The sequence below is a fragment of the Gymnodraco acuticeps genome, unplaced genomic scaffold (genome assembly GCF_902827175.1).
Source record: "Gymnodraco acuticeps unplaced genomic scaffold, fGymAcu1.1, whole genome shotgun sequence".
NCBI lineage: Eukaryota > Metazoa > Chordata > Actinopteri > Perciformes > Bathydraconidae > Gymnodraco > Gymnodraco acuticeps.
This window is the reverse complement of record NW_022990680.1, coordinates 86,908-101,138: the sequence shown is the minus strand read 5'-3', so window position 1 is coordinate 101,138 and position 14,231 is coordinate 86,908. Positions and strand designations below refer to the sequence as shown.

General features: G+C 43.3%; 1 protein-coding gene across 1 annotated transcript; it reads right to left on the bottom strand.

Annotated features, from left to right (window-relative positions):
* Window positions 1–1,086: 1,086 nt before the first annotated feature.
* LOC117555297 (olfactory receptor 11A1-like) lies at window positions 1,087–2,037 on the bottom strand. The gene has a single exon (XM_034230147.1). The coding sequence runs from the start codon at window positions 2,035–2,037 to the stop codon at window positions 1,087–1,089; it is 951 nt and encodes a 316-aa protein (XP_034086038.1).
* Window positions 2,038–14,231: the final 12,194 nt, after the last annotated feature.

The window sequence follows — 14,231 nt, the reverse complement described above, 5'->3', positions numbered from 1 at the left end:
GAGAGATACCACAGCTCCTTCAGTGAGGCTGCTGCTCCACGGTGTTTCAGAGAGATACCACAGCTCCTTCAGTGAGGCTGCTGCTCCACGGTGTGTCAGAGAGATACCACAGCTCCTTCAGTGAGGCTGCTGCTCCACGGTGTTTCAGAGAGATACCACAGCTCCTTCAGTGAGGCTGCTGCGCCACGGTGTTTCAGAGAGATACCACAGCTCCTTCAGTGCAGGCTGCTGCTCCACGGTGTTTCACAGAGAGATACCACAGCTCCTTCAGTGAGGCTGCTGCTCCACGGTGTTTCAGAGAGATACCACAGCTCCTTCAGTGAGGCTGCTGCTCCACGGTGTTTCAGAGAGATACCACAGCTCCTTCAGTGAGGCTGCTGCTCCACGGTGTGTCAGAGAGATACCACAGCTCCTTCAGTGAGGCTGCTGCTCCACGGTGTTTCAGAGAGAGATACCACAGCTCCTTCAGTGAGGCTGCTGCGCCACGGTGTTTCACAGAGAGATACCACAGCTCCTTCAGTGAGGCTGCTGCTCCACGGTGTTTCAGAGAGAGATACCACAGCTCCTTCAGTGAGGCTGCTGCAGCGGTCAGACTGTACAACCACCACGACCCTAGTAGACCACCTCACACGCTGGAATACTAAATATGTTTGAAGAATTCTGGGAACCTTTTCCTTAGAAATGCAAACGTGATACAAAAATACGTATCACATAAGTAAACAATCTTCTAGTACCTTAAACATATTATGCACCAGAACGGTATTGACGGTATTCTTAATATTTTGTTTGTTATTTTCTATTTTCTAGTTTTTGTTCATACATTTTGGTTCGTTTATTTTATGTCACCTATTCATATTTGATCAGAAATAGAAGTTGACAGGACCCTCTTGGGGAGGACGGAGACGGGACCCTCTTGGGGATGGCCCATGGTGACGTGGAGCCGAGAAGGAGGCCTAGAAAATGTTTCCCGCTCTCAGTTATGTTTGTGGTCATCAACTAAATATGGGCCGCACTGTTTCTCCTGATGTGCGGCAAATGCTTCTGTCTACATGGATGTTTGTGTGGTGCAATCAAACAGTGTTGGGATCAGCTGTCTCTGCGGCAGCTCAGCAGCCTCTTCACATGCGTGAACACCTCCTTTAACTTCAGTCCGTACACCACCGGGTTCAGTACAGTGGGTACTAGCATCATCAGGATGGAGGTGATGAGGGTGGAGTCAGATTCTCTGTTGCTCTGCAGGCGGCGAAGCATCAGATCTAAGTAGACGCTGATGGAATAGTTAAAGAAGACGAGCAGGTGAGGAAGACAGGTTTGTAGAGCTTTGCTGCTGAAGCTACGTGAGCGCCGCAGGCAGATGAAGAGGATCCTAGCGTAGGAGAAGAGCATGAAGGCGGCAGGCAGGAAGACGGTGGCTGTGACGATCAGAAGAATGTATATTCCACTCAGCTGCGCTTCAGCACCACCGCAGCTCAGGCTCACAATGCTGTAGATGTCGCAGTAGACCCTGTCGAGCTGCGCCTTGCAGAGCGGTAAGCGGCTAGCCAGCAGCGTTGAGACTCCCACTAGAATAGCAGGCAGCATCCAGCAGAGAAGCAGCATCAGCACCACCTTGGCAGGAGTTACCAGCACAGCGTAGTGCATCGGGTGGCAGATGGACAGGTAGCGGTCAAAGGCCATGGCCGACAACAGCATGAAGCTCGCTCCACCAAGAGAGGAAACAAAGAAACCCTGGCACAGACACAAAGTCCGGGACACCTGCACCAAGCCGGCGCCGGACAGCAACAGATCAGACAGAAGTTTAGGATAAATCAGTGTGCTGGCTGTGAGAGAGTTCAGCAGAAGTGATGCCACGAAGGCAAACATGGGCCGGTGAAGAGCTCGCTGCGAACAGATGCTATAAATCACCAGAGAGTCACTGAACAACACGAAGAGGTACAGCAACAAAAACACGAAGAATAAGAGCGAGCTGTGGCCAGACAGCGAGGAGAAACCGACCAGCGTCAGGGACGAGGTCACGTTAAACCCTGCTGACGTCATGAGGAGACCCCAACAAACAACACGCTGTGACCTCAGGTCAACAACAACAACATAGCTAACCAACCTGTTCACATCTAAATAAAGGATATAACATTAGTTTATATCACATTGACATATACAGTAGTAATAAGGAAACTGGAATATTTAGAACACACATTTATTTAACATTCATATTTAAAACGTGTATTCATAGAATATGAATTCACAGTTAATTAATCAGATACTAAAATATCTGCTTTAACATTAATGTATAGGTCAATGATAAATATCTATCATGAATCAGAAACAGGCAAAAGCATCATCGCAATGAACACGATACATGAGAAACATGACATTAATATGTGAAATTAGTCATAAACCAGCAGAACAATCACAAGGAACACGAAACATGAGGAGAAACTGACCTGAACCCACCTGTTAAAATATTAATACATAACATTATGCATCACCACAGTGAACCATTGAATGTACGTGAACACGAAACGTGAGAAACATGGGAAAGAGACCTGACTCCACCTGTTTCAACAATTGTGTTAATATATACACACAACATTAATAGTTATAAGATTAATTTAAAGAATGTTAATATATGATTAATCATGAAAACAGAGAAACATAATCTCGGTGAACATGAGGAGAAACTGACTGAATCCACCTGTTTAAACATTAACGTGAATATATAACAATAATGTAAGAAACATTTATACATATGACTTCAAAATAACATTTATAAGTGAGATATTAAACTAAGATTAGCACAAGGAACACGAAACGTGAGGAGAAACTGACCTGAATGCACCTGTTTAAACATTAACTTCAATTTATATAACATTAATATATACAGCATTAATAGAAAGTACATATTTAGTTTCATAATAAATCAGAAAAAGGCAGAAAGATTATCACCGTGAACACGAAACATGAGGAGAAACTGACCTGAATCCAGCTTTTTAAACATTTATGTTAATACATACACACAACATTAATAGTTATAACATTAATTTAAAGAATGTTAATATATGATTAATCATGAAAACAGATAAACATAATCTCAGTGAACATGAGGAGAAACTGACCTGAATCCAGCTGGTGAAACATTAATATAACATTAATGTAGATATGATGAAGCACGTACAGACAGAGACAGCATCTCAGTGAACATGAGGAGAAACTGACCTGAATCCAGCTGGTGAAACATTAATATAACATTAATGTAGATATGATGAAGCACGTACAGACAGAGACAGCATCTCAGTGAACATGAGGAGAAACTGACCTGAATCCAGCTGGTGAAACATTAATATAACATTAATGTAGATATGATGAAGCACGTACAGACAGAGGCAGCATCTCAGTGAACATGAGGAGAAACTGACCTGAATCCAGCTGGTGAAACATTAATATAACATTAATGTAGATATGATGAAGCACGTACAGACAGAGACAGCATCTCAGTGAACATGAGGAGAAACTGACCTGAATCCAGCTGGTGAAACATTAATATAACATTAATGTAGATATGATGAAGCACGTACAGACAGAGACAGCATCTCAGTGAACATGAGGAGAAGCTGACCTGAATCCAGCTGGTGAAACATTAATATAACATTAATGTAGATATGATGAAGCACGTACAGACAGAGGCAGCATCTCAGTGAACATGAGGAGAAACTGACCTGAATCCAGCTGGTGAAACATTAATATAACATTAATGTAGATATGATGAAGCACGTACAGACAGAGACAGCATCTCAGTGAACATGAGGAGAAGCTGACCTGAATCCAGCTGGTGAAACATTAATATAACATTAATGTAGATATGATGAAGCACGTACAGACAGAGACAGCATCTCAGTGAACATGAGGAGAAACTGACCTGAATCCAGCTGGTGAAACATTAATATAACATTAATGTAGATATGATGAAGCACGTACAGACAGAGACAGCATCTCAGTGAACATGAGGAGAAGCTGACCTGAATCCAGCTGGTGAAACATTAATATAACATTAATGTAGATATGATGAAGCACGTACAGACAGACAGCATCTCAGTGAACATGAAGAGAAACTGACCTGAATCCAGCTGGTGAAACATTAATATAACATTAATGTAGATATGATGAAGCACGTACAGACAGAGACAGCATCTCAGTGAATATGAGGAGAAACTGACCTGAATCCAGCTGGTGAAACATTAATATAACATTAATGTAGATATGATGAAGCACGTACAGACAGAGACAGCATCTCAGTGAACATGAAGAGAAACTGACCTGAATCCAGCTGGTGAAACATTAATATAACATTAATGTAGATATGATGAAGCACGTACAGACAGAGACAGCATCTCAGTGAACATGAAGCTGTGAAGCTGCTTTTATCACCATCCTTCTTCCTCCGTGGAGATCATTATATATTCATTAAAGGTCATCTGCCAATCACAAATATGTTGTTGTTTGGAATGGCAGGTTCTGAGAAGGCAATGTCAAGTTAATGTAAAACATAAACATCTTAAAATAGTAAAAGCTACTTATATGTTAAAACCTTTCTCGTTCTTAACACAGACTATATTCAGGGTCGATATAGGTTGAACTGAGATTCCCACACACACATTAAGATGTTCTGATCCGCCCGACCGATACAAAGCACGGCTTTGAAGGAAAGGATAAAGTCACTAATCATGTAGTTGCTTTGAACTGTTCTTTGGTAAGTGTGCAGAGCAATGTTGATTTAAAATGGTGATTTGAAGGTTGAATATTTGTGTATATATTAATGATTAATGTAAATTAATTCCAGTTAAATGTAACTATTAGGAAGACGGTTCTGTTTGTAATTCTTTCTATTTTCATTGTGTTATTTGATGGCATCAATGTGTGCATTTGATACAGGAGCAGTGTCTTTAGGACCTCGTAGCCCTTAAGGTCAGAATAAAGAGATGCAGGTGCTGTGGGCCGCTGGTTAGCATCTGTTCCCTTCATGAGCACATCCAGTGTGACTGACATCCAATTAACATTCATGACAGAGCACACATTTAATTAACCAGAAAAACCCAATCTTTCACTTATTCGGGATGGACATGATCCTCAGAGACGTTTGATTATATTTCAATCATCCGTCTTTCTTGGTCATTGTGCAATATTACTCATTATGAATAAAACACACCAGGAGACAGCTCTTCGGGTCCCGCGGGGAAATACCCGTTGTGTCCTCGTTACGGCCTCTAATGTAATCTGACTGGCAGCTCAACCCCCTCTCTCAATCACTGTGCTGGACAAAGACGACAACTCCACTCATTTAATAAGCTTTTTACTTTAGAAATCATAAAGAGGTATTAATATGTGGAGATTATCCTGCTGAACTAAACGTATAAGAATCATAAACATTTGTTTAAAGAGCAACTTGCAGGTTAGAGACCCCAGTGAATAAAGAGAGACAGCAAGCGCATTTCGTGGCATCTGCAGGCAGTGGCAAGTACTTCCGGCATATGCCACAGATGCCACAACTTACCGAGGCATCTGCCGCTGCTCAACGGGAAGTTGCCACAAGATGCCACAGTAAGATAAGGTTTACTGTAGCTGCCACTCGCCTTCCGTGGCAAATGCTGCTATTTGCATCTGGACCCGGTGACGACATTACCTATTGACGCAGCAACCACTGTAAGTTATATTCTTGTTTAATTAGACTTCTCTGTTTCATTTATTCGACTCTGTATAATTGTTATTGTAGCGTAAACGGCTAAATCGCGTTTGAGAGATTTTAAATCTCAGATCTGCTCAGGCGAAACTTGCTTCACAGGTCTCAGCACTCAAGCCTGCATTAATATAGGCACGGCCAGTATATTGTCGCCCATCAGCTGTAGATAGTTAACTAATTAGAGGGCCGTGGCCCTACAGCTGTGAGAACTGAGCAATCAGGCGTCCATTTCGGGTAGCTCTTTCCTGGAGCGTCAGCTTCAGCGTCAGACAGCCGAAGACTGAAAAAGACATTAGAGTCCTACGGGAGTCACGAGGGAGGCAAAGAGGAGGCAAATCCTACTCTGATCGAGCTGGTGTCTTATTTCTCTTTTCTTTAGTTTTCTAGCCCCGCATGCTATAATCATGTGTATTTTCTCTATTCCTGTTCATGTGTCTTCTCGCAATTATCACTGGCCCCGTGTATCTCCTAATCGATATAACCGGCCTGCTCTCGTCTATCCCACGTGCTCCACTGAGATCCAACATCTAGTTTCTGGTGGCCTGTGGAATTGCCAGTCAGCTGTTCCTAAGGCTGACTTCATCTCTGGCTACGCCTCCCTGCAGTCTCTGGATTTCCTTGCTCTCACTGAGACCTGGATTACTCCATCCAACACATCCACCCCAGCAGCTCTCTCCACAGCATATTCCTTCTCCCATACACCCAGACCCACTGGAGGTGGGAGGTACTGGTCTCCTGCTCTCTCCCAAATGGAGCTTTTCCCTCTTCAAGCTACCTAACTTCACTCCTTCCACCTTTGAATTCCATGCCGTCACAGTAACCCATCCTATACAGTTAACCATTGTTGTTCTCTACCGTCCACCAGGCGCCTTGGGGGACTTCTTGGAGGAATTAGATAATCTCCTCTCACTCATCCCTGAAACTGGCCCTCCCGCTGTACTTCTCGGAGACTTCAACCTCCAGACGGGGAAGATAGACTAACTAACATCTCTGTTAACCGCCTTTGCTTTCTCACTGTCTCCGTCCCCACCGCCTCATAAAGCTGGCAATGTCCTTGATCTCATATTCTCAAGGAACTGCGCTACTTCTAACCTCTCTGTAAACCCGCTCCACACATCTGATCACTTCTTCATTTCATTCTCTCTATCCCTTTCCAAACATAACAAACTAATCTCTTCTCATCCTGCACTTGTCCGCCGTAACCTTCGCTCCCTCTCCCCCTCTAGCTTTGCCTCGTCGGTGCTCTCAGCCCTCCCTTCCTCTGATTCGTTCCATCTCCTGCCTCCAAACTCTGCTGCAGAAACTCTCCTCTCTACTCTCTCATCCACTCTGGACTCGCTCTGTCCTCTCACATCTCGGCAGGCTCGTCAGTCCCCTCCTGCTCCCTGGCTAAATGATGCACTGCGTGCTAATAGAACCGCCCTTAGGGCAGCAGAGCGGAAATGGTGGAAATCCAAACACCGTGACGACCTCCTAACCTATCAGGCTCTCCTCTCCTCTTTCTCTGCTTCGATCTCTCAGGCAAAAAGCACTTTCTTTCAAGATAAGATCCAATCTTCCTATTCCAATCCCAACAAACTATTTTCCATCTTCTCCACCCTCCTGGACCCTCCCAAAGCCCCTCCCCCCTCCTCACTTCTGTCAAGCGACTTTGTTACCCACTTTAAAAAAAAGGTTGATGATATTCGCTCTTCTTTTTCTGACTCACCTTTACTCACCGCTGGGTCACCAGACCCTCCTTCCACCAACACACTTACCTCCTTTTCCCCTCTCTCTCCAAGTGAGGTTCTTACCCTCATTACCTCTGCCCGCCCTACCACCTGTCCTCTGGACCCTATCCCTTCAAACCTCCTTCAGACTATCGCTCCTGATATTCTACCGTTTCTCACCCATTTCATCAACACTTCTCTAACTTCTGGTCACTTTCCAAACAGTCTCAAGGAGGCAAGAGTAAACCCTCTCCTAAAGAAACCCACTCAACCCGTCTGATGTTATAAACTACAGGCCTGTCTCTCTCCTCCCGTTCCTGTCTAAATCACTTGAACGCGCTGTCTTTAAACAACTCTCCTGTTATCTCAATCAGAACAACCTTCTGGATCCGCACCAGTCTGGTTTCAAGGCAGGTCACTCCACAGAAACTGCTCTCATTGCTGTCACGGAGGAACTGCACACTGCCAAAACTGCATCCCTCTCCTCTGTCATCATCCTATTGGACCTGTCTGCTGCATTCGACACGGTGAATCATCAGATCCTCCTCCGCACTCTCCAAAAACTTGGAGTTTCAGGCTCTGCACTTTCCCTCCTCACCTCATACCTGAAAGACCGTACCTACAGGGTGACTTGGAGAGGGTCTGAGTCCGACCCTTGTCAATTAACTACGGGGGTCCCTCAGGGCTCTGTTCTTGGTCCCCTTCTCTTCTCCCTGTACACAAACTCGCTCGGATCAGTCATTAGCCCGCATGGTTTTTCTTACCACTGCTACGCTGATGACACCCAATTAATTCTGTCCTTTCCCCGCTCAGAGACCCAGGTCGTTGCACGCATCTCTGCTTGTCTAGCTGACATCTCTCAGTGGATGTCTGGTTCACCACCTCAAGCTCAACCTTGACAAGACTGAGCTGCTCTTCCTCCCGGGAAAAGATTGTCCCTCTCTTGACCTAACAATCAACATCGGCACCTCAGTTGTTTCCCCGACTCAGACTGCAAGGAATCTGGGTGTGACCCTAGATAACACCCTGTCCTTCACTGCAAACATCGCTGCTACAACCCGTTGCTGCAGATACACGCTTTACAACATCAGGAAGATACGTCCCCAGCTGACTCAGAAAGCGACTCAGGTTCTGGTCCAGGCTCTCGTCATCTCACGCCTAGACTACTGCAACTCCCTCCTGGCTGGTCTACCTGCATGTGCCATCCGACCTCTGCAGCTCATCCAGAATGCAGCGGCTCGTCTGGTCTTCAACCTTCCTAAATTCTCCCACACCACTCCGCTCCTCCGCTCCCTTCACTGGCTTCCGGTAACTGCTAGAATCCACTTCAAGACACTGGTACTTGCTTACCATGCTGCGAATGGATCTGGCCCTTCCTACATCCAGGACATGGTTAAACCGTACACCCCAGCGCGTGCACTACGCTCTGCATCAGCCAAACGACTCGTTGCGCCCTCGCTGCGAAGGGGACCCAAGTTCCCATCGGTGAAAACACGTGGGTTTGCTGTCCTGGCTCCAAGATGGTGGAATGAGCTCCCCATTGACATCAGGACGGCAGATAGCTTGCACATCTTCCGGCGCAAACTGAAAACTCATCTCTTTCGACTCCACTTCGAGCGTTAGAACTATTAACGAAGCACTTTTATACTAATAAAGGACTGGCTTATCTAAAGCCAGTTGAGTAGCACTTGAAATGTTTGGCTCTATGAAACCTGATGTACTTATATGATTCTGTTTTCTTCAAGGTTGTGTCTTCCTGGTCGAATGTACTTATTGTAAGTCGCTTTGGATAAAAGCGTCAGCTAAATGCAATGTAATAATGTAATTTAAACCCGTATTTATCGAGTAAAATGTCGCTGTTTAGGCATGACTTTATCGAACTGATCTGTACACAGGACTGATGATCTGTACACAGGGTTGGGTTGTAACGGAATACATGTAACGGCGTTACGTAATCAGAATACAAAAATCAAGTAGCCTAACTGTATTCAGCTCGCGTTACATTTGATTGAATCTGATTACAGTTACTTTCGTAAACCTGAAGTGAATACATTTTGGAATACTTATTGGAATTATTGGTGGAAAAGTTTCCTCACAAAATGTAATATTCATTACCTGCAGAACTGTGTGCACAGCAGCATGTCTGTGAGGCCCCGCCCCCGCACGCAGTGGGAGAGAGATCTCTTAAAATATATTGAAAGTTAGAAACGGAGATGGTTCGATAAAACGTGCAAGATAACGTTTATGTAGCATTTATTTATTGTCGAAATGATGACATTTATAACGGGATCAAATCAAAGTGAATGGCCTGCTGCTGCTGAAGGCATGGGGCAAATATAACTGTCCTTTGCCTAATTTATAAAGTAAACCTTAGCATCTCACTAGCAGTGACAACTGCAATCAGTTACAGCTGCCCTAAGTCTGTAGCCAAGTCTAATAACACCAGTGTACACGTTGCTGTGTCCATACAGATATTTATTTGTTAATTATTTGTCTTTACTAGTCATAATACACCTGTTTTATCGTAACAAGCAGTGGAAACTCCCCTCAAGAAGCGACAATTGCCAAGGGCGTTGCAACCCTCACTCGCCAATATTTCATCATAAATATAGCACGTTTGTTTATTTTAGCAAACCATGCTCCAAGTAAAATTGAATAGAAATGATGATGTATAATATATTTTTTAAATAGAGATCGCATATCAGTCCTGTACAGATCAGTTCGATAATTTCATGCCTAAACAGCAACATTTTACACGATAAATACGGGTTTAAATAGCAGCATTTGCCACGGAAGGCGAGTTGCAGCTACAGTAAACCTTATCTTACTCTGGCATCTTGTGGCAACTCCCGTTGAGTAGCGGCAGATGCCTCGGCAAGTTGTGGCATCGGTGGCATATGCCGGAAGTACTTGCCACAGATGCCACGGAGTAGCGGCCTCTGTGGCATATGCCGGAAGTACTTGCCACTGCCTGCAGATGCTACGAAATGAGCCAGGCCCTACTGTGAATACATGTGTAGGAAAATGATGTATACACTAGATTTTCCAAATAATATATAGAAATATACTCTACAGTGACATCTGGCGTCGTTTTTGCAAGACATTTTTACTTCTGCATAAAAAAAGACCACCCGCGTGACCTACCGCGTGTGACGTCACATCAGGGAGAGCGGACGGTCTAACATATGAATAAATATGGATCACAATAGAAGTTTTGACACAGAAGAGGTTGAAAATGTATATTTGAATGCATATTACGGACCACAACCATATAATTTTGAGACTGCTAGGCGTCTAAGAGACCAGGAGCAGCCAAGGATTAGAAGAAATAACGGCCATCGGAGAGAAATGTAGCAGTGGTGGCTCAAAACCTGCAAGTTGCTCTTTAACATAAACTTGGTGCGTAGGTGCTGACTTGTCTATTAAAAGTATTTTTGATACACTTTCAATTGTGCTTACAGACAATTATTTTTACTGTACAACATGACCGGAGAGATTTATATTCTACCATTTTTACAGTCAAATACCGGCTAACAGAAACACTGAGTATTGAAGAAAACTGTGATGCTCCTCTCGCTCCCAGGAGAGAAACTTAAAATAAAGTGGAGTCTCTGAGAAGGTACAAATGGGTACTTCAATTAAGTAACGTGGTAATAGAACAAGCAGAAGGTAAAGAAGAGACAAATGCCGGTGTTGTCTCGGTGGTGGCAGCTGCGAAGAAGGAAGGGCAGAGTTGTGCTCACCCGCCGCCTTATATCCTCTCTCGTGCTGAAGAAGGGGGGGCCCCCGCCTTAGTCTTCAATGTCCGAGATCGCGTTAAACAGGATTTCAACATTTTACATTCATTGCTTACATCCACACGCCTTTTCTCCTCCTTATCGCTTTCTTCACTTTTTATTTATTGCATTTTAACGGCTGTAATTCATTACTTTAATAATACTGGAAATACTTTACGGCAGTTATCATTTACGGTAGTTCCGGATGTTGTCATACCAACTCACGTCTGTAAACAAAACTTATTAAAATAACTGTACCTTCATTTAATATTCAGCAATAGTAATATCTCGATGTCGATAGATGTAGTGTTAAAGTCAGTAGGCTTTGGTGTGCAATACTCCGTGTACATTTGAACTTTACATTCACAACTCTAAGAAAAGGAATATTAGCCACATGCTAAATGCTAACCGGAGATGAAGGATTTTCAGAATAAAAGCTTGGCATTAAGATTGTGTGAGAACTTCTGGTTTTTCAGAATAAAACAGCATTTAAGCTGACGGTATGTTTAAAGTAAATTATGCCATAAAACATTGATTTTAATTTCTAACAGTATTTGAATATAGAAACCACCCCACATGTATAGCTTTGTGTGGTGCTAAATTCACGAGAGGATCCGCAATCACACTTTGTTGCGTGGCTTCAGTGTCGTAGCCGAGATGCTGTTGATAGTGAGATGTGTCTGCCGTTTACTCTCAACTGTTTGACCGGTATGATGCACCATCCAGTAGAGTGCATTTTAACATACTACATATTGGCCCTCATGCTCTCAGACAGTACACGTACATACAAAAGTACTGAGATGTCACTCACATAAAGTGAGAAGCCTGCGGTTGTGGTTAATGAGCTGCAGCTTGGAATCTGTGGACTAACGAGCTCCGTCCTTAATGAGAGCTGTTAACGAGCTGCTCTCAGGTGACCTCATTAACACACTGACCTGTTTGCTTCTTTACATTGTGCTGCTGTAAACATTGTAAGAAATTAAAATCAATGTTTGTATGGCGTAATTTAGATTAAATATACTCTTTTAATTAAAGCTGTTTTATTCTGAAAAACCGGAAGTTCACACACTCTTTTAACTTAAAAATGTTATTCTGAAAATTCTTCATTTCCGGTTAGCATTAGCATGTGGTTAAAGTTACGTGTTGAACCTGTTAAGCCCCGAGCCTGTTTTTCAGGCCTCATGCTCAAAAATGACATGCCCAGAACAAATGACTATCTTCCCTTCTAAAAGGGTTAAATTAATAATATTTTTTCTCAAAGCAATGATAAACCTGTGAGTTGGATGTAGAAGAGTCAGAATCAATAGTTTTCTTTTATTTTAAAGTAAATTCAGATTGAACATAGTAAAACTATTTAAATTATTGTGTCCGTCCCAAAAAAAAAAACATGACTTATAGTGAAAACCACCCTTGAATGATGGGATGGTAGACTCAAAGCTTTAGGAATCCAAACTACAACATATTTGACCTGCTCCATCGAAATCAGTCGCATTGACCCGAAGACACATTTTGAGCTGTATACACTGTTGGAAAGAGGAGATTCCTAGCTTTCTAATGATATCAGGATTGTTGTTGTACTCCAAATACTAAGCAAAATATGTCACATTATATAATGACTGTCACCGAGTCATCATTTTGAGAAAAAGGCCTTCAAAGTTTCCTCTTCTCTGGAATCCATCGATCTGATTGATTATTAGCAAATGATCAAAATACTACGGAGGGAAGATAGTTTTGTTTGGATTGCTGGTCTGGGGGAAGCTCGCGAGTGTGTGTGTATTTTTGCGTTTGTGTGTATTGTGTTTGTTTCCCGGTGAAAACACTCACGAGAAACACTGGCTGTTGTTATGCCTGCAGTGACGTCAAGTTACTCCGCTCTCCGCTTGTTATTATGCCGAAGCTTCAAAGTTGTATTTATCATCTGAATTTGCCGAAACAAGTTTAATATTCTGAAAGCCAAGACTTTGTTTATTTGAAATCAGATGAAAACAAACTGTAACGGACCCTTCCGTGTTATCTATGATTACTATATGCCTTACATTCATAATTTCAGCGGAGGGAGGGGGGGCTGCGCTGCGGAACAGCCGAGTGGCGAGTGAGAGCTGTCTTCTTCCCTTTACAAGTTTCAAACATGTATTTATCGTGTGATTTTGGAAATAAAAGTTTCATATTCTGAAAGCCAAGACTTTGTTTATTTAAAATTAAACAAAACTATTTTTTTATGCAAATCCACGTTTATTTTGAAATGAGCCGTTGCGACTTCCGACTGATTTCGATAGAGCGGGTCACATATCATAAGTACCCTGTTTCAAGATTGAAGCAAAACAAGTTAAATGTGACCTTTTTAGAGAGATTTAGCACAAAAAAAAACACTTCTGGGGTCATTTGGGTGCATTTGACCTATCTCTTGGTCGATTTTGATGATTGACATCTCTTTCTAACCGTCAGAGCCAATGGAATCGAGGGGAGGTTCCACATACACACACGTTACCAAATAAGGAGTGAGTGATGCGTAGCCAACACCGGAAGCTGCGACACACTCTGGTGGCTACCATTAGCAGCTAATATTAATTCTCAGATTTTTACATACAAATGGAATTATGGATTATCAATACTTTTTTCACATTGGATGAACCTATGGATTAACTTTCAGGCGCGTTTCTCGTTTTAATGCCATTGAACACGACTTTTGATCAGAATAACAGCTAAAGGTGAGCATATCCTTTAGCTGTTATTCTGAAAGGTGAGCATATCCCTCTCTGAAGAACCAGCACCTTACCGTGGTAGAGAGGTTTGTGTGCCCTGATGAACCTGGGGGCTGTGTTGTCTGGAACCTTGTGTTCCTGGTAGGGTTTCCCATGGCAAATTGGTCTCAGGCAAGGGACCAGACTAAGATTGGTTCAAAAGACCTCATGAAAGACGACACAAGAAGTGAGGATACCCGGCCCGGAGGAAGCCCGGGGTCCCCTTCTGGAGCCAGGCCCAGAAGGAGGACTCGTCGGCGAGCGTCTGGTGGCC